The sequence below is a fragment of the Eptatretus burgeri genome, chromosome 2 (assembly GCF_056783735.1).
Source record: "Eptatretus burgeri isolate ZD-2024b chromosome 2, Ebu_testis_v1, whole genome shotgun sequence".
In the NCBI taxonomy this organism is placed as follows: Eukaryota; Metazoa; Chordata; class Myxini; order Myxiniformes; family Myxinidae; genus Eptatretus; species Eptatretus burgeri.
In genome coordinates this window covers 121,614,877-121,642,209 of record NC_140962.1, presented here as the reverse complement: position 1 = coordinate 121,642,209, position 27,333 = coordinate 121,614,877, and the positions used below count along the sequence as shown (strand labels likewise).

General features: G+C 42.0%; 1 protein-coding gene across 1 annotated transcript in view; it reads right to left on the bottom strand.

Annotated features, from left to right (window-relative positions):
• PCDH15 (protocadherin related 15) overlaps positions 1–27,333 on the bottom strand; it is a 338,778-nt gene that overhangs the window by 296,110 nt on the left and 15,335 nt on the right. Inside the window, exon 2 of the mRNA XM_085871026.1 lies at positions 13,166–13,232. Coding sequence (XP_085727152.1) covers positions 13,166–13,226 — 61 coding nt within the window. The 5' untranslated portion in view covers positions 13,227–13,232. The remainder of the gene's footprint in view (positions 1–13,165; positions 13,233–27,333) is intronic.

Genomic DNA, 27,333 nt, shown 5'->3' with positions numbered 1-27,333 from the left:
TTCCTCGAGTAGTCTCCTAAGCGCCAGGATCTGCCACACAGTTGAGCGTTCCGGACGGAAGCCATTCTGAAAGTCCCTTAGCAGGGGATCTAAGACTGGTCTGATACGACTCAGAATAATTTGATTATATGTCTTTGCCACCACCAAGCTTAGGCAAATCCCACGGTAGTTGTCAGTCTTGGAGAGATCTCCCGTCTTTGGTACCGGGACAATGTTCAGGATAGACCACTGCTCCGGCAACTCCCCTTCCTCGTACGCATGGTTAATGAACACTAAGATATTTTCATCCAAAGGGCACTTTATGGATGCTTTAGCCTTCTTATACTCATCCATGGTAAAGGGGCCATCAGGTATGGGGAGGTCACAGAGGATGGGAGCTATTGGAACATTATCCACCAAAAATTGAGGAGGGTTACCTAGCAAATTTTTGAAATTTGAGTACCAGGTACCAACTCTCTTCTCTGCACTTTCACCTTGAATCTTTGCAGACTGGGATGACTTTCGACCAGAGATATCATTGATGAGCTGCCAGCTCAATCCATGCCTCTGGTTTTTGTGCGCTTCTTCCACCTCAACTATTTTCCGAGTCAGTTTCTCCTGCTCCAAAATTGCATACATCCTATACAGCTGCTCCTCCTTCCTTGTGTACTCCTCTCCACTCTGGCCATCTTCACCCTTGTCAACAATGTATGCTTCATACACGGCCTTCATCTCCTTCCAGACCATCGTGACCTTTGGATTTAAACTCTGCTCCTTCCTCCGTACCTTCCAGATTTGCGTGAGGCAGGCTTCGGCTGCCTGTTGGTTTGCTTCGACAAAACGCTGGTAACGTTCTGAAGCCCCCTCATCTCCCCCTGCAGCATGTGGAATCTATTTCGTATCTCCACCGCATAACGCTCCTGCAGTTGACGGACAGCTGTCAGCTCACCCCATACGTACTTCACCTTCTTCACCACATCCCACCTCGTCAATCTGAGACTTAGTCTGACTGTCACGGCCACCATCTTGTGATCTGAAACCCAGAGAGGAAAAAGTCCCCTATGCTTCACTGTTGGTGATGCTTCTACGCCACTTCTTATGCGTCATGATGTAGTCGATCTGATGCGTGGTCTTGTTTGGTGACGTCCAGGTCCATAATTCCCTCTTCTCTTCTGAAACAGCATGTTAGTGGCCAATAGCTGATAGTCCTCCATCACATCCAGCAACCGCCTGCCATTATCATTTGTCTGCTCATTGTGGGTGAACATAATGTCATCCGGGTCAAGGCATGCATTAAAGTCACTGAGTATAGCCAGGGAGTGATGTCGAGGGACAGCTTCAATCGTCTGCCAGGGGTTATTGTAAAACTCAGTTTTGTCGGTGCTGTCTGCATATTCGCATGGTGCATACATGACGATTACTGTAAAAGCAGGGTTTCCCTGGAAGGAAACCTTAACCACCGAGTCCGAAATGCGATCCACTCCATTTTAGGGCCTTCTGAGCTGCCTTGCCAATAACGATCCCCACCCCTCCTATTGCTGCCTCCTGAATCCTCGCAGCATCCGAGCTCCTGTGGACTCCAGCTGGAGTCCAGGATTTGGTAGGTTGTTTGAATTCATGGTTCCATTCAAAGCTAAATATGAGCAAGGGTCGCTACCCCTCTCGCCAAAAAAGACAACAAACACATTCTAAAGACATTCTAAATTGTCAGATTCATAAAGTGTTTCTAAAATCGATTCATACAACCACAAGATGGCAATGACTCATCAAAACACAACATGAATGTCATTCGGTGGGAATCAGTCAAATATTCTACACTGGTTTTATCCGTGTCAGAAATATATGATGTGCTTTGTTCCCTTTGAAAGAGACAAAATAGCCATCTCAGGAAATCCAACACTCCAATAAGTTATGGGATGGCACCCTGTTCACCTCCATGGTAACTCTTTTCTTTTTATAATCATCTTTTATTATAGCTGCTTTATGAACATTTGTCAGGAAAGGTTTATCAGTAACACCATGGCCGAACTTCATAATCATATCATTAAAAACTTCAAAATCATATTATACATATACTAGCAGGGATTCACAGAAACATTTTCGCAATGTAAAATGTGACTTCAAGTTCTCAACTCCCACCCCCTAACAAACCTCAAATCATCAACCCCCCCTCTTACCCCAAGTCCTGAACCTCTGTCTTCTAACCCTAAGTCATCCACCTCTCCCTCCCAACTCTAAGGCTTTAACCCACCCCCCACCCCCCCCCAACAAACTCCAAGCCTTCAAACCTCAACAACCACAACTACTGAACCCCTCTCCCCCACTGAAAGTCCTCACCACCTCCCCTAAAGGTCAGAACTCCTCCTCCAAACTCTGTCCCATCTTTGCTCCCCAACCCAAACTCTGGCCTCTCCTCCTCACTCTCCTCCCATCATAAAAGTAAATGGGCATTCCCACATCAAAATAGCAGAATATTTAATGCTTTCCCTTCCCCTGTCATGCAATCACCGACTTCACAGAAACCCATCACGGTCGCCTGTCCAGCTCACAATCCCGTGAGAAATGCAGAAATCCTGTCGCATTGCAACTCTCAAATGACCATGAGTAGGCTAATTGTGCCAAAAAACGACCCAAAACCAATTATCTTGTTCCTAATATATACATGGTTAAAAGTAAATAATGGCGGATGTTCTCTTTCACAATGTCGCGAGATTCCCAAAAGTCCTTGGACAAAGACGTGGGTTTTATGGTTGCTGGTCGAGTCGTTTAATAGAAAATAGTCAGAAAGAATAGCAAGGACCTGCGTGGCCTTGGTCGTCAAAGCCCTGCTTGAGAGAATGCCACATAGTTAATTGGGCGGTGTCGAGACAAGACCACTGCCTCGATCACTGCGGCCTAACTTCACAAAGACTGTGATGCCTTTCAGTTCAAAATCCTTTTCACTGTTGCTTTGGTCATTTTACACTGAAGGGAAAACTTATAGGGAGGCTATGGCGTTAGTGAATATGACGGCTCCAAAGATGCCTTTGGCTTCGTATTTGACAAAAATGGTGGCGGTATGATTTTTATCAGGTTGAAATTGTGGGTGGAGTCAGGCAAGCTGTCCAACCAATGGCTGCAATGGAATGCTACACACAGATGGATGGACAGATGAAAAAGTGTCATGTATGTTTATATATATATATATATATATATATATATATATATATATATATATATATATATATATATATATATATATATATATATATATATATATATATATCTGATATATTAAAAACGTAATGAGGCTGCATGTGCATGAAGTCTTCAAACCCATTCATTGGAGAGCTGGAATGAATATACCCACAATGGTCAGGAAGGAAATCCTGCATCTGCCATGTTGGTTTTCTTGGAAGTTTAAGATGTGTTCGAAAGTCTCATCTATCTATAATTCCAACAATCTCTGTGTGTCTGTCTGCGACCGCTGTTTCTCGACAACCACTGGTCCGATCTAATTGAAACTTGCCAGGTATATTGCTGGGGCCCTGTGGATGCGCCTTTTCAAGGTTTGATATTAATAGGACAAGTGGTTCCCAAGTTATGGCCATTTATTTATCAAACCAATGACAGGACACGGTGCTATGACGTCACAATTCTTTTTTTGTTGTTGTTTTTTGCACGTACAGCCACGCACGTACAGGCATGCACTCATATTCACAATTTTAATTAAATGAGCTATATAAACACGATGTATTACATCTTATTTATTGAAAACGTAATTAAGTTGCGAACGACAACTGCAGGACGTAGCTGTGTGTTCCATTACCAGGTAGCTTGTAGAACACTAACCAAGTGGCTTAAGCACTCAAGCAAGCATTTCATTGAAACGGTTGATAAGGAATGGCTGGATTGGCAAGCAATAGCAAGCTTATTGGTAAGGGAACGCACCCCAGGCAATAATTGCAGGATCATGCAAAACAGTGCTAATTACTGGCATTGCAATACATCCCACTGACAAATTTTAATCAATCTGAGCTGTCCAACCACAATGTATCTATCCATCGGGAGCATACTCTGCACAGAACATCGGTGCTGCCGAAACAGTCTCCCGGGCTAGTGGGCACAATCCTGGATGGGTCGCCACTCCGACGCAGGATACTCGAACGGTTCAATAATCCCAGCAAGCTGGAACTCATTTTTCCAACCTCGGAAGGATGACAAGCTCAGTCAACCCCACCTGGTATTAATTCAATAGATGAGTGGGATTTGAACTCAGGACCCTAGGATCCCAAGCCCACCACCCTCACCATAAAGCCAACACCAGGCATACAATGTGTCACATATGTATGCAAAAAAGCAGTCGGCATATTTTTGCTTCATGTACGAAAGCCAGGTTATTTATATTCAGCGAGTGGTTATCAATTTAATAACAATACCACTCCTTTTGTGTCGTAAAGGCACATAGGGCTGCCAAAGCAGTTTAATTGGCTGAGAGTTCAGTCCTGGATGGGTCGCCACTCCGACACAGGGTTATCAGTTCACTCTGCCAAAATAAAGGGATGAGTGATTTGTAAAATAAATTAAGGTTTTTGGACGTACCATCAATGAACGACGACTGTGGGATCACACAAAATCTTCATAATTCCCACCATTACAACACAACCCATTGATGAATCCTTCCAATTTGCTTGGCAACGACATCAGTTACCCATCCAGCTCACGTTTTGGCGAGGCTCAAGATGAAACTTTGCATTGAGTTGGAGTGTAATAATTGTTTGATAAAGAATGGGTTTGTTCATTCGCAGATGCTCTGGTGCATGATGAAAATGAAGCAGCAAACAAAATTGAGTACCTAAACTCACTTGAGGTCTCAGGGCTGCCTCCTCATCGACATTGGCTGAAGCCTGGAATGCTTATGTTTCTCTGCAACCTTGCCCCTATGTATGACCTTTGCAATGGAACATGGCTCTTCGTGCAGCATGTCATCAATTAACTACTACTGCAGGTAACAATTGCAGGATCATGCAAAATGGTGATAATTCCTCGCATTGAAACCCAGGCAAATGACGAGTCCTTCCAATTGGTTTGGCAACGATGACAGTTCCCAGTATAGCGAGCATTTATGACAGCAAATTAGGCTCAAGGTCAAATTTTGCAAAGAGTTGGAGTGTACCTGTGTGATCCACTTTTTACACATGACCAACTAAAAGTAATGATCAGTTTAAGTCATATCAGTTTACATGTTATAGTTTTAATGCCATTTGCAAATAGAGGACATTATTATCAGCTTAAGTCGTCAATAAATTCTACATCGTTGACAAAGATTATTATAATAAATAATTAATTATTGATAAAAGCCCTCATCAGCTCCGCTGCAGCACATCAAGTGCGAGACCAACCACTTTTTTTTGTTTGTTTGTTTATTCATTGCTTCCATGTTATATATTTACCACGAGCAAATACCACGCGTCACTGCGCTGACGGTAATACTGAAGGAGGGAGGGAGAAAAAGAGGGGGAAGAGGGAGAGAGGGGTGAGGGAGAGAGAGGAAGGAGAGGGGCAATGAGGGGTGGGGGAAGGGAAGACAGTGTGAGGTGAGAGGAAGGGAAGGCAGACTTTTGGTGGAGCGTTAATTATGATTCATACTGTCTCATCAAAATGATTCTGCACAGAATAACAGTGAAGATTGAAACAAAAAATTACCCCCGTGTGGGGGTGACGGTCATCTCTATAATACCACAAGTTCTCAATGTTCAGTTATGAACGAAGACTACTGCGCAGCTCGAACTGCGCAGTTTGGTTAAAGATGACTCGCCATTTTGGCGCGTGCGCACGAAAATATATTTTGAAAATAAATGCCGACGTTTACATTTTGGGTTTTGAAACTTTTGCACCTTAGGTGGAAAATGTAGAAATATAAAAGGCTAAAGATGTGTTTTCTATTTCATTTCTCCTTCCTTCCTTCCTTCTTTGCGAATCGCATCGGCGTTTTTGACCATCTTCCAGGTTACGTGACGATCAAACGGGAAGGAAATTCAAAAATCTGTCCGGTTAGAATCGTTAGATACAAGATGATATTTTTTACTATCATAACACTGGTCTGCATCATTTCAGAGGTCTAGGTTTTCTCAACGGTTCCTATATGCTTTTTGCATGCTCAATTTAGAAATGCATCTCATTTCGCTCAATCAGGTCAAGTCTTTATGCCATCTCAATTTTAAGGAAAAAAATAATGAAAAGAAATTTTTTTTTAATTAGCTTTTTTGTTATTCAAAATCAGACTTGCATTGACAGAAAATGTACAAACTATATATAAAACAAGGTCAGCTGCTATGCAATGACACCATTCACTAACTTACCATGCCCAGTAGAGAATATATAGCCTCCTGAAGGTCGGGCAGTTTTTGCAAACTTTGAAGTCACGTGACTCGAAAACAAAAGCGAAATTCGAAAATCCGTCCTGACCAAATTTAGATATTTTCCCATACATTCATATGCCCAGAATCAAATTCAAGATCGCTTGAGAAATGTAGGAGGAGATAGAATTTGAAAATAGTCATTTTTACATTTTTTGCCAACTTTGAAGTCACGTGACACAAAAACGAAAGCGAATATCGAAAATCCATCCCGACCAAATTTAGATATTGTCCCATAGATTCATATGCCACAATCAAATTCAAGATCGCTTGAGAAATGGCAGAGGAGATTGAAGTTGCGAAAATGACGATTTTCAAATTCTAAGGCCTCGTGACCTTGACCTTGGCCTTCGGTGACCTTGAAAGTCATACCATCGTGTACGTCTCATCGACCTCTATCAGGATCACTAATGACCAGATCTCCCGCTTAAACTTCATTGTGAACGGACGGACGGACATCGACACCCATATTATTAGGTCATATTCGAAGAGATGACCTAAAAAGGAAAAACGGAAACACGATTTTAAATTGCAACAACTGAAGAAAAAGGTAAGATCAGGTGATCAGATAAGAGGAAGCTTAGAACAGAAGATAATAAAAAACAAATTACCCCCGTGTGGGGGTGACGGTCATCTCTATAACACCACAAGTTCTCAATGTTCAGTTCAGGTAACCGCGAAACAGTCCAAACTAACCGTTTAGATTGAAATAGTTCACAGAGATACACTAGGATAATACGACTAATGACATAATTAATAAATATGTATTGTTCATTTAGTACCCGGATTAACACATCAGAATCACCAGTAAGTGCAATACGTGGTTTTCCGGTCCATCCACTCTCTGGGGACATTTCACTTCCGGTTGCAGAAAAAAAAAAACGAAAAAAATAGGCTTAGCTCTCGGAGATTATGATAATCCTGTAGATTATTCTTCACTGATTATAATGCAACTTTCAGAATGAAAATTGGTCAAGTATTTATAGAGATATTGAGGTTTGAAAAATCGTTAGAGCTCGCAAATTCATTAATTATTATTAATTCCACAGAAGTTTCGTGACACTGTACAAAGTAACATGTCAGGTATGAAAAAACATTTTGTATGCCAGATTAATTAATTAATAATTCATTAATTATGTAATGTACTCATTGATATATTAATCAGAAAGCCCAAAGCATGTAGCATAATTTATCACTTATCCCCTCATCCGGGATCCGTGGCCTCGCCCCACAGCCTGCAGCCCTATGTCCGCCAGTGATCATGTTAGATATCGGCACGATCGAGAGGAGCCTGCGAATTATCCCTGCTGATGCACTGAATTGATGCAATCGTCCGGCCAGAATATTCGTTGTCAAGATGTTGCGTGTTTAAATCACCAATACAGTCACTCGAATTTATATCGCCGACATACTTCTTAACAATCACCTTCGCCCCAGAAACCACAGTCAATCTGAACCACGCTGGCCACTGCTCAGACGCCATGACCGGACTACTGCGTAGTTTTACTAGGCAGTTTGGTTAAAGATGACTCGGCATTTTGGCGCGCGCGCACTAAATTATATTTTGAAAATAAATGCCGACGTTTACATTTCGGGTTTTGAAACTTTTGCACCTTCGGCGGAAAATGTAGAAATATAAAAGGCTAAAAATGTGTTTTATATTTATATTCTATTTCTCCTTCCTTCTTTGCAAATCGCATCGGCGTTTTTGGCCATCTTCCAGATCACGTGACGATCAAACGGGAAGGAAATTCAAAAATCTGTCCAGTTCGATACAAGATAATATTTTTTACTATTGTAATCAATAAACAGTTGCCAAATATCTTGTAAAATGGCAGACTAGATAGGTTTTGGAAATGGTGATTTTTATAACTTACGTGACCTCGTGACCTCGTCCCTGACCTTGAACCCGGACAAAAGTTATATCGTTGTGCAACACTCATCGACCTCTACCCACATACTAAGGTTCATCAAGATCGGAAAGAAAAATTGTTGACGGATGTACGGACGGATGGACATTTGGTCTGGCTTTATTAGGTCATCTCAGTAGAGATGACCTAAAAATGTCTGAAATCCATTTTCTACCACTCATACTATAAACACGGCCCGGAGACAAACTCCTGTCCGGACAAGTCTGGGGACAAACTCCCATCCAGACATAAATACCGCCTGGACACGTCTGGAGACAAACACCACACAGATGCATCTGACAGACAAACACGTGTCTGGACATAATATAAACACCACCAGGATATGTCTAGAGACAAACATTACTGGACACGTCCAAAGACAAACACTGTCCAAACATAACCATCAGCTGGATATGTCCAAAGACAGAGACAGACAGGGAGAGAGGGGAGAGGAGCGTGAGAGAGGAGATGCGGAGGAGGGTACTACACTGTAATGGGAGGGGGTAGAGCAAGGATGGGACAAACACAGACAGAGAGAGAGAGAGGTGGGGGTAGGGGAGTTAGAAGAGAGAATATGTTATACTTTATGAACAGCAAAAAAACACACACACACACACACACACACACACACACACACACACACACACACACACACACGTGATTGGTCGATATCGGCAATTTTTCGGGAATCAGCAGGTTGGAGTCAGTGTGATTACCAAGTACAGTACTTACTGTATACAACCCAGAAACCTTGAGCAGCTTTCACCAAAAAACGACGTTGCATTTATAGAGACGTTTCAGGGAAATATTCACAAACATTATTCTTTATAAACAGCTGCATGTGATGGGTGGAAAAAAAGTTTGGCTCGGTAATTTAGAAAACATGTTAATACGGAAAACGGCTCGGAAATCAGGTGATATTTCACAACTCACTCAGGGTGATGGAGCACGAACCACTTGCTCAGAGTGACGGAGCACGAACCACTTGTTCAGAGTGATGGAGCACGAACCACTTGCTCAGAGTGACGGAGCACGAACCACTTACTCAGGGTGACGGAGCACGAACCACATACTCAGGGTGACGGAGCACGAACCACATACTCAGGGTGACTGAGCACGAACCACTTACTCAGGGTGACGGAGCACGAACCACATACTCAGGGTGACTGAGCACGAACCACTTACTCAGGGTGACTGAGCACGAACCACATACTCAGGGTGACGGAGCACGAACCACATACTCAGGGTGACTGAGCACGAACCACTTACTCAGGGTGATGGAGCACGAACTACTCGCTCAAGGTGATGGAGCATGAACCACTTGCTCAGAGTGATGGAACATGAACCACTTAATCAGGGTTACGGAGCACGAACTACTCGCTCGGGGTGACGGAGTACGAACTACTCGCTCAGGGTGACGGAGCACAAACCACTTGCTCAGGGTGATGGAGCACGAACCACTTGCTCAGGGTGATGGAGCACGAACCACTTACTCAGGGTGAAGGAGCACGAACCACTTACTCAGGGTGAAGGAGCACGAACCACTTACTCAGGGTGACGGAGCACGAACCACTTACTCAGGGTGACGGAGCACGAACCACTTACTCAGGGTGACGGAGCACGAACCACTTACTCAGGGTGACGGAGCACGAACCACTTACTCAGGGTGACGGAGCACAAACCACTTACTCAGGATGACGGAGCACAAACCACTTACTCAGGGTGACGGAGCACAAACCACTTACTCAGGGTGACGGAGCACGAACCACTTACTCAGGGTGACGGAGCATGAACCACTTGCTCAGAGTGATGGAGCACGAACCACTTACTCAGGGTTACGGAGCACGAACGACTCGCTCAGGTTGACAGAGCATGAACCACCCACTCTGAATGATGTGGCGTGGCAAAAGCGTCTGCAGTGAGTGAACGATTCGCTCAGACCGACTTAGTGCGGTACCGCTGTCGACAATGGGTGCTCGGCAAGTGGCTTAGGCACTCATGCAAGTACTCCAATTAAATGGTTGATGAGTAATGGTTGGCCAGGCTGTCGCTGCATACCATAAAGGATCCCTTTAACTTTAAAGCCTGTTTTCACCGCACACGCTGCAGTTAATGAAATAAAATGAATTCCTTCAAATAATGACTTTATCCACAAAAGAGTTGCAGCTTAATGCAGAACAACCCTGGAGACATTGCAAAGTGCAATCGCCCGTGAAATAAACATTGCAGAAAATGCACCATTTTTCCTGCTTGTCTGTGCACGCGTCACGTGGTATATTGGTTCGGGGTCCACGCAAACGTTATAACTTTTTCTTAAAATATTCGTTTCTTTCCAGATTTGCTTTGACTCCATGTAAAGCACCTTGTGAAACATCCAAAAATATAGATATACATCTGGCAGACGCGATGGGTATGCAGTCCCTCTGGGGGACAGGTCGTGATGTCGAGCAGTGAATGCATCGAATCATACAGCTCAATGAAGCTGGTTAATTTTGTGCCGTTCCTAAACTTTTTTTGTTCACTCAATACAATTCTCCAAACGCTATAAAAATAAAAGTTTAATGCTTTGGAAATTTCACATTTTCTTGTGTATGTATGGAGGAGGAACCAATTCCTTGCTTGCTTTAAGTAAATAGGTATCTCGGCTTAGTAATGAGACTCGTTATTTCTTTAAATTATCAGATTTCACAACAGATTGACATTTATTTAGTCAAGACGATATCGGACCCTCAAAAATGAAATAATATTTCGATGATATACTTTAATTAGTCCGTGAGATTAGATCATGGAAAATCATATCATATAAGGCAGGAATTCACTCCATGCTCCTAATTTAACAACTATAGTACTTACAAAAGTGATGTATACAACGATTCATAGTGATGATGAACAGGCATTCGATATGAGTGAGGAAAGTGAAAAAAAAAAACTATCGTTTAGAAATTGTTGTGGCCTGTTCCAAGTCAAGGCATGGTTGAGCAGGCCAAAAAACATGGTACCTTTGACCACAGCAAGGTTACCCAGGAAAAGTGTTAAGACCCAGAGAGTGACGTGCCACGGATTGCCTGATAAAGGATATAATTAAATAATGCCATTAATTATCTTCAAAAGGGATGTTTTAATTTACCCAAACACCAAATTTTCACTCTTGCACTTCCTTGGAGTTTTCTTCGCATGCATGCACAGTTTCAAGCTGCTATGTTTTATTGTTTTGGAGTTGACACACACACACACACACACACACACACACACACACACACACACACACACACACACACACACACACACTTTTTTTTTATTATAGATTGAGCTTCAGTGTGTCTGTCCAAGCCATAACGTTTTTACAATTTGAGGTTTTGTCATGAAATCTTCAAAAACACCTTTATTATGAAAATGTGGAGAACACAAATGAATGAAATGCACAATTTTTTTTAAATTGTCATTTTCGTCCAGTTTACTCTGAGCAGTACACGAAGAATGAAAAATGGAGTTCTTGATGTACAGGGTGACTCCACCACCAGGACAGAGTTCAGGTCTATCAAACCAGAAGAGACAATAGCCAGGAAGTGACACTAAGGAGTTAGGAACGTCCTGTGGAAGGAAGGATTGTGTTAAGCAGATGATGTCTGGTTTATTGGCAGCAGCATGGATTGAGAGATCTGTCAGATTGGAACTCGGGTGACCTCGGATGTTTGATGTTTGAGGTCCACACATTTAGGGACAAAGGAGGAGCAGGAGCTCCTGATATGTGGAAAGGAGCAAGGAGAGTGAAGTTGCAGCTGCAGTGTCTTTTGCGAAAGGATTGGAGAGGAACAAGACAGGAGCAGGCCATCGATTTCATGTTCCGATGAGGAGGATGTACGATGATCCTGTTCCATGCTCTAGCTGACTGACAGAAGTCAGACAATGAGGTAGTCACTTCAACCTCTTCATCTCCATAACTCCACCACTCGGCTCTCCACCTACATTGACTCAAGCCACATCGCCCCTCCCCCCCCCCATGTAAATATGAGCAAATATTCCCTATGTAAACATTTATGCACCTTGGAAATTATAAATACCAATTATGTATCTTATTTCATTGTTTATGTAACGGTGGCACTGACAGAGACAACAGGCTGCAGATTTCCAAGATCAACTGGGTCGAAAAGATTGTAGGAGTGAAGATGGTGGATAGGAGTATGGATGAACTGATCGAGGAGATTGGTGTGCAGATGAGCTTGATAAAAACAATTATAGCAAGCAATATCAATAGCAACAATTGATAAAAACACAGCATAGCAAGCACAATTATCATTTGTAGCTCACAACCATAATACCTCATACAAAATATAACTGCACTTTGAAGTTGTAACAATGTTTTGTCCATTCTAAAGACAAAATGTTCAAAGAAGATAAAAACAACTCCTACACATCATTCGGCACAGACTGTGAATAAATAATTGCACAGATTATTTAATGAATGAGGCATGCTTGAGGATTTTAATGCAAAACCTCTTGCATTTCATGATACATTTTCTGTAAAGTTGCACCTTCCACCCGAAGAAAGACAGATTTTTGATTACAGATTAGGTTTAGGGTTGGAAAACTTGTGTGAAACCACGAAATTGCTTCAGTGTTGTTATATTTCTGACATTAATATTTATGTCACTTGCAGTTTAAAAGTTGATAATTAAACAGTTCATCAAGCTCAAACTTCATCAGAATTACATTATAAATATTATAAGAAAGAAAAGTTTCGTGCAATATTTCCCCCCAAAGCAAGACATTTTGAAAACCTTTTTAAAATCAATTTCCCTTGCCCCATTTCCAAACAATTATCCCTGAAAATGCTTCATCGTGATTCAGCATAATGTGTAAAAACTTATGCAATCCTACCTTCCAGTTTCTTCCCTGTTGTGCTTGTAAGAATTGATATGAAAATCAAGATAACCTTCATTGTTCCCTGTGAATATGGAAAACATTATGTTATAGGAAACAGACCATGATATTCACACATCTATGAATTTGACAAACAATCAAGAAAAATATGATACTTCCTGACATGTTACACAATATCAGAAAAGCCAAAAATACCCCAGCAAGAACAATGAAATAAAAACCACATATATTTTATCTCATGCTGAAGTTTGGTTTAGATTACAAGTGAGCGAAGTGGATTTCGTTTGTTTTGTGAACAACCATGACGAAAATGTCTCCTCTTCTGCTTGCCATTTTCGATGCCATTTTAAAGCCACAGCAGCTCTTCATCAAGAAACCCTTTCTTCTTCACCAACCGCTGGAGAGACGACAAATGAGTAATCATCAACTGGACATCATTTACATCACGTCGAGGTCACCATTTGTGGTGATAATTCCTTTTGGAGTGTGCTGGTTATGATGATGGTGTTTAAGTCAGAACAAAAGAAATCTCAATCACATTTAAAATGCAATGATGTGTTGTAAATGAAGTCCAGGTGGTGATTACTCGTGGGTCGTCTCTCCAGCGGTTGGTGAAGAAGAAAGGGTTTCTTTTCGTAAAGCCACCGCGGCTTTAAAATGGCATTGAAAATGGCAAGCACAAGAGATTTGTTTGTTTTCATCCTGGTTGTTCACCAAACAAACAAAATCCACTTTGCTCAATTGTCTTCATGATGTGGAACATAAGTCACTGTTAAAGACGGACGTGTTGAGTGACTCGTGAATAAGAAAAGACTTGAAAGGAAAACCGCGTGAGCTACTGACTGTTGTGATGACGATCTCCCATTAAATGCACCTTGCAGTATCTACTGCATTTATTGGCACTCTGGAAGGACTTCACTGATTGGCTGCTAGTGTTGACACATTCGCTTTATTACATATATTAGCAAAATGTAAATAAAAATTAATGAGTCACGAAAACACCATGACACAGTGGACAAATTAATGCAACACATTGAATTCAAGTCAAGAGCCAGCTCTTGAAATATCTCAAACTATTAGGCAGCACAGACTCACAACATACATTGACAAGCAAGTTATTGCAGTGATCTTACTCAGATGGACAATTGGAGGGGTCTGCACAATACAATGCAAGATGAAATTTGTGGGTGTCAAGATAATCGATTTTGAAAATTTGAAGAAAATTCTGAATTCACACAACTGGCACAATATGCGCTACTCTTTGGGGAATGGATGACACATCTTTGTACCATTTGGTGAACTTTCTTTTTTATACCAGATTGAGGCTCACGGAAGAGTGGGGTGACAGATGATGAAAAGGGCAAGAAACTGAGAGTGATGCAGTGCGGCAAATGTTTGACACAATAAGGAAGGTGATGAGTGAACAAACAGGGAAAGAGGAGAAAGGGGAGAGAGGGGACAGTCACCTGCAAGTAAGAGGGTTGGGTTATTTTGGTTTAATGGGGGAGGAAAAGATAACTGATAGGAGGAGGAGGAGATTGGGACCATACTCTGTGCAGAGCGTGGGTGCTGCTTAAGCAGTCTCCTTGGCTATTGGGCACAATCTGGATGGATCGCCACTCCGACACAGTATACCAGCATGCTGGCACTCATTTTGCCGACCTTGGAAGAATGACAGGCCAAGTTAACCCCACCTGGTATTAATTCAACAGCTGAGCGGGATTTGAACTCAGGACGCTACGATCCAAAGCCCACCACCCGAACCATTAAGCCAACACCAGGCATATAACTGGTAGGGATCGGGATGATGTGAGATGGTCGTGCACCGCCTGCTTGAACCCCGAGAGGAAAGAGTGTGATTGAACAATCTTAGGAAGGCAGTTACATAAATGGAAGAAAAGAAGAACAAAAAAGTGAAGGTGGGTGAAAAGCCTCGATTTTGGGTGGTTAACCAGGGGTCAGTAACTGGAGGAGTACTTGTGTCCTAAAAAAACCTGGGGAGGGAGAGAGGGGCATGCTCAGTGTGCTGAGAGAGCGAGACAGCATTAGGATTTTTTTTTTTTTTTAAACAAACACCACCATCCTGTCTGTGAAGTGAGAGCAATACACCTTGTGCTTTGGCCCTTATTGCAGAAGATGCAAATAATGTTGATAATTAAGGACTCTTTCAAATTTTCAAGCCACATCATATCAACATTCACTGATTGTGGTGTCCAATACACTTAGCACTCACTGTGTTATGGTAACCAATTCAGTTCCACAGCTCAATTGAACAAAATGTCCTTGGAAATAGACATAACTGCTGCTTGATTACATTCGAGGGCTATTTTGTGCCAACTGAGCTGACTGAAGTGATTGAACAGGGAAGAGACAATCATCATTGCTCTGGATGTGGAGAAATAACCCTTCCTAACTTACTAAGCATATTGTGCATGTGGAGAAATAACCTCACACAGCCTATTCTACCTAAGTTACTTGAGTGGGGTCAAACCTCAGCCCCGTTGTTAATCGATAACATCATTTGCATTTCAATGTCATTAGTTATAAATACGATAGAGTGCAATGGTTCTGCAGGAAATTAAATATGTGCAAGGCTTTGAAAACTATATGCCATTGTGTGCTGATGCCTTGGCCAAATTTTAAATTCCTACTCCAGTTGAGGCCTGTTTCAGCAGCAGCAACCTGTCAAAGGTTCTTTGTTATGAAATACGGTACACAAGTTGTGATCATCATATGCCCTGAAGGGGTGTATGGGATGATTCACTGATATGCTGCTAATGAAGTTCAAGAAAGCAATTAGTCTACTCTTCTGTGCTTTAGGGCTCTCCATATGAGAGCATACTCAAATTACTACTTTCCTAAACACCGCTTGGCAAGGTCACAAGCATTCATTCACAAACAAACGTTTATTTTTGTCACAAACATTCATTCATTAATATTTGTATGAAACATCAGAAAACACTTATGTAATGCATATCGGTTATCTTGCATCAAGGTAAGAGTGTTGATGACACCAAATGTAATATATATTCCCCACGTTTCCCCTCCTCTTCCTGCTACTAGCTCTCAAACTCCTTTTCTCTTTCCTTCCCCTCCTTCATTCAACCATCCTACCCTGCCTTTTGTCCTCCTCCTTATCCTCCTTTATACCCCGCAGACACGAAGCAAAGAGCAGGGTTGAGCAATTGGTTCATGTCCATCCATTTGTCTGTCTGTAAATGTCAGTTTATGATCGAAGAACAACTTGTTTAAATTGAATGCTATATTTTTGAACAGGAATCGGAGCATTAATTGGAAGACAAACCTGATATCTGGCAAGACTTTTTCTCTAAAATTTTCCTGATCACACATGCACAGAGAGCAGTGAGATTATAATTTTACTCTGTTTGCCGACGTGGCAGTCAAACAAAATTGAAAATCATTCCAAACAGGAAACTTACTGTTTTTAAGAACGTCATAAAGGACACAAACAACAGGCATGAAGAACTAATGTAATATGTGTTAGATCGGGTGGTATAATAGACACTGGAGAAATGGCGGTAAAACGGTGGGAAATTCCGGACATTTATTTTTCTATATGACTTTTAAAATCTTTATTTTATTTCAATTGAATTATATACTTGAACACTGTAGAAAATAAATCACCTTTTTGTCACTTCCAAGAACCTCCAGTTTTACAGTACTTGGGCATGTTAAATAGTGAAACGTATAATGTTTAATGAAACAGAAGACCAAGAAGAAACCCAAAGAAATAAAGAGTAAAGATAGGGTCATCAGGAAAAACTTGGACAGGATTTGGGTTTCAGCTGCTACTCCACAACCCTCAAACCCATCCAGATGCTGCCAAATGAGACTTACAGAAAAATTATGACAAGACTTCACTTCTCCTGAGGGAGATAGATAACAAAACAAAAGAATAGATAGTACAAGTCTGAAGACGACGATGGTTCACGAGCGGTATTTGACGATGTAGATTGTTTCAGAAGTCAAGGATGAGACAATGTGATAATATTTGACCAAGTTATAAAAATGATCAACATGATGTGGTACGAGTGACAGGTTATTAGCTGCAAAATGTCGAAAATCCGGTTTCGTTCAACAACTTTCAAAATTTGACCTTTGCATAACCTTTAAAGGTCCCAAAACAATGTTGTGGACATTAAAATAAGGAAACAGGATACGTGCTATAGCTTAATGGAGTTAGTTCGTCGAAGAAGGTCGAAAACCCGCTTCGATTCCCACAACTTTGAAAATTTGACCTTTGTGAACTTTAAAGGTCAAAGGTCAAGGATTATAAACTTTGGTGCAAAACTTCCTCTGGAACATTCCAGGAACAATATAACGTCATATAGGCTATATGGCATTTCACACTCCTCGGATTATCCATACTTTTATGAAAATGGCGTAAAAACAAACTTGAAGGGGGCGCCACAGGCAAGGTGTTCGAGATAGAGAAAAATGGTTTCAAGACTTTAGCTGGACCTCAATCAGGTCAGATGACCTCAATATTATGCATAAAAAATATTGTCATCCTCGCTCTCAAAGTTTGGGCGGTAGTCTGATTTTTATGTTAAAATTCGAAATTTTCTAAGTTCATGACCTTGACCTTGGGACTAAAATGAAAAATCGAGCTCCGTGGGGCTATGCAGGTGCCATTGGGCTAACCAAATACCGAAACCCCTACCAGATTCGACAAACCCCTCGGAGAAGATGGATTTTTATGTCAAAATCTAAATTTTCTAAGTTCGTGACCTTGTGATGAAAATGAAAAATCAAGCTCCGTGGGGCTATGCAGGTGCCATTGGGCTAACCAAATCCTGAAACCCCTGCCAGATTTGACAAACCCCCTAGGAGAAGATGCAAAATGAAATCGGCTACCCCCTAAAAACACAATTTGCAATTTTCTAAGTTTGTGACCTTGTGGCCTTGACCTTGGGACAAAAATGAAAAAAAAAAAGAGCTCTGTGGGGCTATTCAGGTGCCATTGGGCTAACCAAATACCGAAACCCCTGCCAGATTCTACAAACCCCTCGGAGAACAAATTTTTTTTATGTCAAAATCGCAATTTTCTAAGTTCGTGACCTTGTGGCCTTGACCTCGGGCCGAAAATGAAAATAGAGCTCTGTGGGGCTATGCAGGTGCCATTGGGCTAACTAAATACCCAAACCCCTGCCAGATTCGACAACCCCCTCGGAGAAGATGGATTTTTATGTCAAAATCGAAATTTTCTAAGTTCGTGACCTTGTGATGAAAATGAAAAATGGAGCTCCGTGGGGCTGGGGCTATGCAGGTGCCATTGGGCTAACCAAATACCAAAACCCCTGCCAGATTCTACAAATCCCTCGGAGAAGAAATGTTTTTATGTCAAAATCGCAATTTTCTAAGTTCGTGACCTTGTGGCCTTGACCTTGGGCCAAAAATGAAAAATAGAGCTCTGTGGGGCTATGCAGGTGCCATTGGGCTAACCAAATACTGAAACCCCTGTCAGATTCGACAAAACCTCAATGGAGAAGATGCTAATTGAAATCGGCTACCCCCTAAAAACACATATTTTTTGGGCGTGGCTCCGCCCATAATGGGCGCACCATGCCCATTTTCAGGAAAACACAATTAGATCATAATATAAACCTCCCACCAAAATTTCATCAGGATCGGATCAAAACCCACGGAGCTATGCTCGGGACAGACAGACAGACAGACAGACACACACACAACAATAACGAATATAGTGGTCACTTATATTTTTTGTGAAAATATTTTTTCGCGAACTAAAAAGAGATGAAAGAAGAAAAAGCAAGAATTAGAATGAATAAAGAGAATTATGAAAATATCTAAATAAGCAAACAAACAAATAAATAAACCAATGTCACCCGCAGGGTGACCTGTATCTTGCCAAAAGGTGACCACGTGTGACTTCTTTAAGGTCACACTGAGGTGAACAGAGCTGCTATCCATCAGGAGCGACTCCTTGAGGAATATCTGCCTACGAGAGATTCCGATGAGAATCGTTCTACAGAGTAACCATGAAAAATATGCTTTTGCCTCATAACGTCACCAAATGACGATTTGGTGTTCGAGGTGTTCAATTTGAGGTACTACACGATATGGTTCTTAAAACTTGAAAATTTGACCCTGGGGTCAAATATGTTTGACCTCAGGTGCAAACCATGAAGGTCAAGGCCAATCGCCACCAAAAATTAATCAGCTGAGCGCCAGACCATATACTACATTACCATAAAGTTTGGAGACGATTAGATTAAAATTACTCAAAAAATAAGGGTTTCGTCGACTCCCCTGATTTGCGACAAAGTGACCTTGACCTTTGACCTTCAAAATTTTATGCGCTGAAAGGGACCTCTCTAGGCCTCTGATATGCGAAGTTACAAAAATTTCCAATGATAACTGTGCTCTGCAGAGTGATTTATACGTGATTACACACAAAAAATAAAAATAAAAAAAACATATGAAGGTCAACGCCAATCGCCACCAAAAATTAATCAGCTGAGCGCAAGACCATGAACTATATTCCCATGAAGTTTGAAGACGATCCGATCAAAATTACTCAAAAAATAAGGGTTTCATCGACTCCCCTGATTTGCGACAGTGACCTTGACCTTTGACCTTGACCTTCAAAATTTTATGCGCTGAAAGGGACCTCGATAGGCCTCTGATATGCGAAGTTACAAAAATTTCCAATGATAACTGTGCTCTGCAGAATTTTTTGTACGTGAATACAGACAAACAAACAAACAAAAAAAAAACATACAAGCTGACTAACATATCTTGCAAAAACTTCGTTTTGGCAAGATAATAATTACAAAGAAATGTGAAAGGAGCAAAGAACAAAGATGTCAGGAAGAACCCAGACAGATAGATTTCAGCAGTTACTCCCCAGGCTCAAATGCAGCAACACGTGCAAGCTACCAGAGGTCCATCAGCGGGGAAGGACAGTCCACACAGCATCAGTATATGGTACAAACATAATGAAACAGAAGACCAAGAAGAAACCCAAAGAAGTAATGAGCAAAGGGAGTCACCAGGAGGACCATGGATATGATTTGGGTTTCAGCTGCTACTCCACAACCCTCAAACCTAAGACGCACTAAACTTCAATCGCACTAAACTTCGAGAATTTCCTTACCGATCTTTTAAATCATTATTTTATTAAGAATTGAAACATATCTGAACACCGTGGGGGTATTGTGTTGTATGAACTCTAGTTTGTATACATACAATGTCGAGGCTCGTGGAGAACCGAGAACACAGAATGCATCAGGACGTAATGGAACAAAAAGTAGAATGGATCAGTAGAAAGGGGAGCAACAACGTGAGGGTTGAAGAAATAAATAGAGGGAGACTTAGATAAACAATGGGTGTGGGGAGGAATGAGGGGTAGGAGAAGGTGAATGGGGTGCAGAAGATGGAAACAGAAAAACTTTCAGGAAGGAAAAACTGGAAATTTGAAATGAGGTTGGGGGTTGTTAACAGGGGAAGAAAAGATCATGGTATTGGATAGGGGAGGGGTGATCTGAGTTGGTGCTGAACAGCTGTCTCGAAGATCTGGAGGGAAGAGTGAGATTGAAGAGAAAGTGGAAGTTGGTTCCACAGGTAGGTAAAAAGAAAAAGGAATGAGTAGACGTGAACAGTGTTTCTGGATTTTTGGAGTTTCACAAGAAGGGGGTTGATGGTGGACCGCACATACCCTGCAGAAACCTGGTGGGGATCAGGGACAAAGCATGGAAAGAGCAGAGGGTGAAGACCAGAAAGGAAGTGGTAGAGGACAGAGAAACCACCAATCTGTCTGCAATGGGAAAGTGATGAGGCCCATAGACTCAGCTTCATTGTGGGAGGTTCCAGTAGAAAGAGAGGAGGGTGACACCAACAATCAGGTTGAGGGACAAAATAGAGGGATACTTGGAGAAACAAGAGATGTGGAGAATAAATATGACAAGGGGAGGACACAAGGGTTGGATATGATGGATACAGCCACAAACAGTCAATCACAGAATTGTAAGGGAAAACTGGAAACTTGGATTGGTGGGCTGGACGAAGGTTATTGGGGGTAATTGTGGATGTGGGATGACCTAAGGTGGTGGCGAACAGCTGTATCTTCAAGCTCTGGAGGGAAGAATGTGAGATTGAAAATAATCTCAGATTCCCCTCCCTTACTCCCTTTGAATATGTAATTTGAAAATGGCCCTTGAGTTGTTATATTTTACCTATATTTACAACTAGAACAGTACTCCATCAAGGGTATACCTTCGCAAGGCTGAACAGTTTACGTTTTGTATGCATGGATAGGCCAGATCTGCATCCGGACCTTAACCACAATCAAATTGGCTTGTTTTTAACCAAAAAATCCCCTCCACAAATCATCTACCAAGTTTTGTCAAAATCCATCCATAACTTTGTGAGATAGTGTGCTATCTCGTATATCCTTTTTGGCCCTATCTCTCAATGGTGAAGAACCACTTTAAAATTATAGCATCCGGATCTTCACCAAAATCAAACCAATTCGTCCAAGGCAAACATCCAACCTGTGCACCAAGTTTTGTCTGAATCCATCCATAACATTTTGAGATATCGTGCTATGTATCATTTTGGCCATAATCGCTCAATGGTTAAGAATTACTAATAAAAAAATATTCAAGTATCCAGCTCGGGATCCGGATCGTAACCAAAATCGAAGCAATTGTACACCAAATTTGGGCCCAATCCACCCATAACTTTTTGAGATATCCTGCACAGAGACAGACAGACAGACAGACAGACAGACAAACAGACAGGTTTGAAAACCCTAATATCCGTCCACCTTTGGTGGTGGAGGTAATAATGCATCCAATGTTGTGGAATAAGTGTGTGTGTGTGTGTGTGTGTGTGTGTGTGTGTGTGTGTGTGTGTGTGTGTGTGTGTGTGTGTGTGTGTGTGTGTGTGTGTGTGTGTGTGTGTGTGTGTGTGTGTGTGTGTGTGTGTGTGTGTGTGTGTAAGTTGGTGTTGGCTGCTATCTCTGCACGTGGGTGGGTTTCACAAGATGGAATGGAGACCTACCAAGTTTCAGTGTGTGTCGTTGATTGTTATCTCCATAATTCGGGTTTTAGAAGGTGGAAGAGAGCCCTCACAGGACTCAAAGCATCCTCCTTTGTTTTGGTGAAGGATCCTGATTCATGGCCTAAGTTGTGAAGTTGTGTTGTTCTCAGAGTTTTGTCCCGAGGGCTCTTCAGGATCATCACTGAGCCCCAGCCAGCCTGCAACTGTAGTTCGTTTGTGGTAATGTTCCTAGGAATGGTTTGTCAGATCATTGTGAGGTTCTTCTTTATCATTCCTGTTGCTCCAATTATTAATGGTACAATTTCGGTGCTTTTCAGCTTCCAGGGTCTTTTCACCTCATTCTTGAGATTTTTGTCATTTTTCTTGATTTCTACATCATTTAATCCAACATCACTGGGTACTCAAACCTCAAATAACAATGCCTTATTTTCCTTTTTGTATCTGAGTGCTATGTCCGGTCGCAGTGCTTTGTTTACAATGTTCATGCTGTATGGGATCATCAGGTTGTACGTGAGCGTTGTGTCCTTGTTTTTTTCACTTATTGCTTTTGGTTCATGTTTCCATGAGTTTTGTGAATCTGGGATATTGAATTTTCTACAGATGTGCTAGTGGATTACTCTACATACCTTGTTGTGCCTTTGTGTGTACAGCTGTTCTGACATGAGTTTTTCACACCCCGATAGGAGGTGACTTGTGCTTTCTGTTTCTGTCTTGCAGAACCTACACTTGTCCATCTGGCTCATTCCCACCATCTTTTTAAATCCACTGGTGTGTGTGTGTGTGTGTGTGTGTGTGTGTGTGTGTGTGTGTGTGTGTGTGTGTGTGTGTGTGTGTGTGTGTGTGTGTGTGTGTGTGTGTGTGTGTGTGTGTGTGTGTGTGTGTGTGTGTGTGTGTGTGTGTAAAAGTCATAGTCAATTCCCACAAGCTATAATAATTTCATTAATATACAAGTCTGACCAAACGTGCTACTGGTACTATGCAATTGGAAAATCGATTCAAAAGAAAGTCTTTGGAGTGTTGCAAGACAAAACAGTTGAACACAGTAAAGTAATTTAGAAAAAAAAAAAAAGAAAAAAAGACCATTCAATGTTTGCAAATGGATTATCATCCAAAGACAAGCAATAATAAAGACAGTTTTCTGGTGAAGGGAGAGATGACAACACAAGTTTTACATCTGCATAAATGTCAAAACAATGATCGATTCCACGTGGGTAGAGAATTTCCATATTAGACACCCGTGGCCATCAAAATCCGGCACAGACATGATTTATAAAGAGAGAGACAAAACAGCAGACATTGAATGAAGCAGATGCAAAAACCAAAGGGGCTATGAAAATGTAACACTCGGGTAATGGAGAATGAAGCATGACTTGGCTGAAGGCGTCCACACCATCGCCATCTCACGACAACAACTAGAGAAAGTACTGAAACTGAACAACCCTTTTGCATGTTATTTTACTGTTTTGAGAGGATGATGACAATTCTTTAACTCAACATCATTCCGCATTGTCATTTAATCACTGCATTTTATACTGTTGTGTCATTACTCATGGAGGAGTTTATACAAATATCACTTGCATAATATTTAGGTGACATCATTTCAGTTATTCCATAATTACAAGGTCATAAAAATACAAGAGCGATATCAAAACAGCAAATCAGATTTGGAGCTGGGAAGCACAAGAGGGTGGGTGGTTCAAATTTTCAGGCAGGATCAACAAACAGGAAACTCAAATTATAAACATCCTTTTTCATATTTAAATGTGAAACCCACAGTATTTACAACTTTACATTACGATGTTTAAATTGACACAGCCCAACGAATTGGGACATGCTATCGAAAGTAAATAACAGATTTCATGTGATCATTAGTTTAATGAGGTCATTTTTTTTTCAGCACAAACAGTTGTTAAAAGGTTTACATTATCGGGAGTGATCAGTACAAGAGGTGTTCAAAAGTTCTCGGAAGAAGGTGATATTGTCACTCGAGAAAGAAAAAAATATATATATATACATATACATATATATATATATATATATATATATATATATATATATATATATATATATATATACATTGTTACGGTTGTGGAAATTCACAGAACACCATTCAGGTTCCCCAGAGGTCAGTTATTTCGGTAAGTGTGTGATCCAGGTTAGATTTCCCCACCAATGTATAACGGGAATTATTTGTGTGCCGGGCTGTGCATCTCTGAGATAGCCGTTATTCTGTTCTATCTTTTATTTCAAATAAAGAACAACTCAACAACCTCGTCAATCTCCACAACACAGCGACCCTCCTCTACAAACAAAAACACCACTCCCAGAAAGCCACCCGAAGAAGGAAACAGAAATGACGTTTGGGGCGGGTTCCTCAGAACAGCGTAAACACGGATGACGGTTATTACAACAAAAGAGCCAGGCCGAGGACTCCTGGAATCCCCCCCCCCGCGCACCGGGAAGGGAGGGCGAACGCCCCGACGGCGATGAAAAGCCGTGTTCGCTGGCCGAGTTGGCAGTTAGTGTGGGGAGCTCGGAGTCGGTGGGAGTTGGGAGTGGAGAGACGCCCCGTTGAGAGCTGGAGAGTTCGGAGTTCGGGCAGTTGGTTCGCTGGGGGTTCGCCGGCGCGACCAGGAGGCCTGAGTCGAGACTCATTCACTCCTCCAGCGCGTTGTCGGCTAGGCCAGGCCGCAGTGGAGGCCGGACGACCAAGGGAGCCAGTCGGAGCTCGTGGGTCCGGGCACAAACACTGAGGGTCGCCGTACCAGGATCCAGCGAGTCACCACGAGGGTGGCCAGGTAGCCCGCTCAGTCTCTCGGAGCCCCTTCGGTCATCCCGGCTCTGAGCAATCATAAAGGCTTACGAGCCTGGTTGTTCCTTTCTGGGGTTTTGGATGAAAGTCTGTGGCGCCTTGTCTACCAAGTAGAACTGATTAAGTGCATGATTGTGTACATAACAAATAGACATCGGCTGTAGGTTTTTGCTCGTGTCTTGTCCCCATCCCCCATTCATTGCATATGTGCATTGAAAATAAATGTCCCCATTTTTGAATGTTAACCTGCTCGTTGTGTCACTTTCTGCCATTGAATGCCATGATGCGTTCGGAATGTTAGCTGGCTGATTATAAGCCGATAAAACGTACATCTGGTCTGACGGGGCTTGGCGATATAAAACCGCTCGGCAATCGCATACGGAACGAGCTGCTTAAGCGGCACGTTTTCGTGCAGGCTCCGTCGAGGTATAAACTCCCGGCATTTCTGTCCGCGCGAATAATTAGGTACATCGACAATTCAGCAATCGACCCTGTAGCGCGTGGACAGAAGAGTTGGCTGGTTTATGGTGTGTTAAAAACACCCGTAGCTGGGTTTCGGCGTTGATCCTGAAGCTGCGACGAGATTGCCACGTTCGGTGGGCGCACGCGGCCGCAATTGAGCTAAAGGCGATCGACCGCATGCCGGAGTGGTGGAAATCTACAACACTGTTGTCAGGACATGGGATTCCAATTCATCCTCCTCCAAGCGAAATTAACGGAACCAGATCAAGGGTGTGCGAAGCGACCCTCCGGTTCCATTAAATTCCGAGCTTTCAAATTTTTTATTTCCGATACGCAAAATGGCGGCTCAAGGCGAGCAGGGGCAGGGTAATTTTGAGTACAAGTTAATAGAATCTATAGCTCAGGACAAAATCACCGTGCAGGACACTCCCAAGCAGGTTGAACTTTCCCCGCAACCAAACTCGGAGCCTGAAGGGGGTGCAGGGGCGGCGGTTTTTGCAGCGTGCTGGGCAAGACGCTAGCCATTCCTGTTCGGCTGAGTAGTGAAGTTGTACGATGATGAGAAAGAGAGGAGGAGTGCACCTCTCAGCGAACTCATCGTTATCCCATTGTGTGTTCAAAGAAGAAGATGGGCGATCGTTGTGAGCAGACCTTGTGTAAGAGAGGAACATTTGGCATATTTGTTCATGAGAAGAGGCTGCATGGCGGTTTCTGAACCTGGTGTTGACTACCGCCTCAGGAATTACGTCACATTTGTTTTCCCACCCAGAGGGTGGCTCAGCACTATTTTTGGGCACGTCTTCCTGCGCAGGATGAAGCGCCTCGATCCCAAAGTTCAACAAAGACAATCTCTGGACAAAGCTAAGTGCCAGAATAAAGGGAGGATTTTCTTTTCTTTTGTTTTCCCCTACTCTGTATTGAAGTCTGTGTGTGGAGGTGCCTCAACTTTAGACCTTAATTTACTTTACATATTATTATTACTTTTTGCATTATTACCCTTCGAAATAGTTCTTCTAATTTCATTAAATCCTTGTTTATTTTAAGTTTCTGTGTCTGTATATCTGTTGTGGGTTCGAGTATATACCCCTTGTGCTGTGCTTCTGTCGCTCTACCTGTGCCGCCCTGCCCCTCCCACGTGTGCCATAATCTGAGGATCATGTGTCCACCTCCGAAGGAAAACCGCTTGGCAATCCGGCCTAGTCAGTGTTAACCGCCCGTCCATGACAATTGGGTCGGGGGGATGAACATAACCGGTTAGACCCGTGACAATATAAATAAATGAAAATAAATAAATTTTAAAAACAAATATAAAAAAACCAAATGCAGGTGAGCAAGCTGAGACAATGGGGAAGCACAGTTCGTTATTGCTTACAATGTGTAAACATACCCCACTAATAAATGCATTGGGTGGTCGTTGGACAACTGTTTTTCTCAGGTTTTCCTTCTGTCTGTTTGTTTGTATGTAATGGACAGCTCTGGAGGCCATTGGAGTCAACCGATTTTGATGAAACTTGACTGGTAGGTTCATACCAGGATCGAGTTGTATGCTTTTGAGCACTGTTGCTATGGACGCCACCACTGCCTAGCAACGGGACTTTGAAAATTTTGAAAAAAAAAATCAAAAATAATTTTCGAAAATCAAAAATCGGCTTCTGCACTTTTATGCGCACTATAATCAAACTCTTTGTCAAAAATTTTCAGCCCGATCCGTCAAAAACTGTATGACTAGTATGCAATTATATATCGACCACCCATGTCGCCTACCGGCTTGTGTGTGTGTATATATATATATATATATACATATACATATATATATATATATATATATATATATATATATATA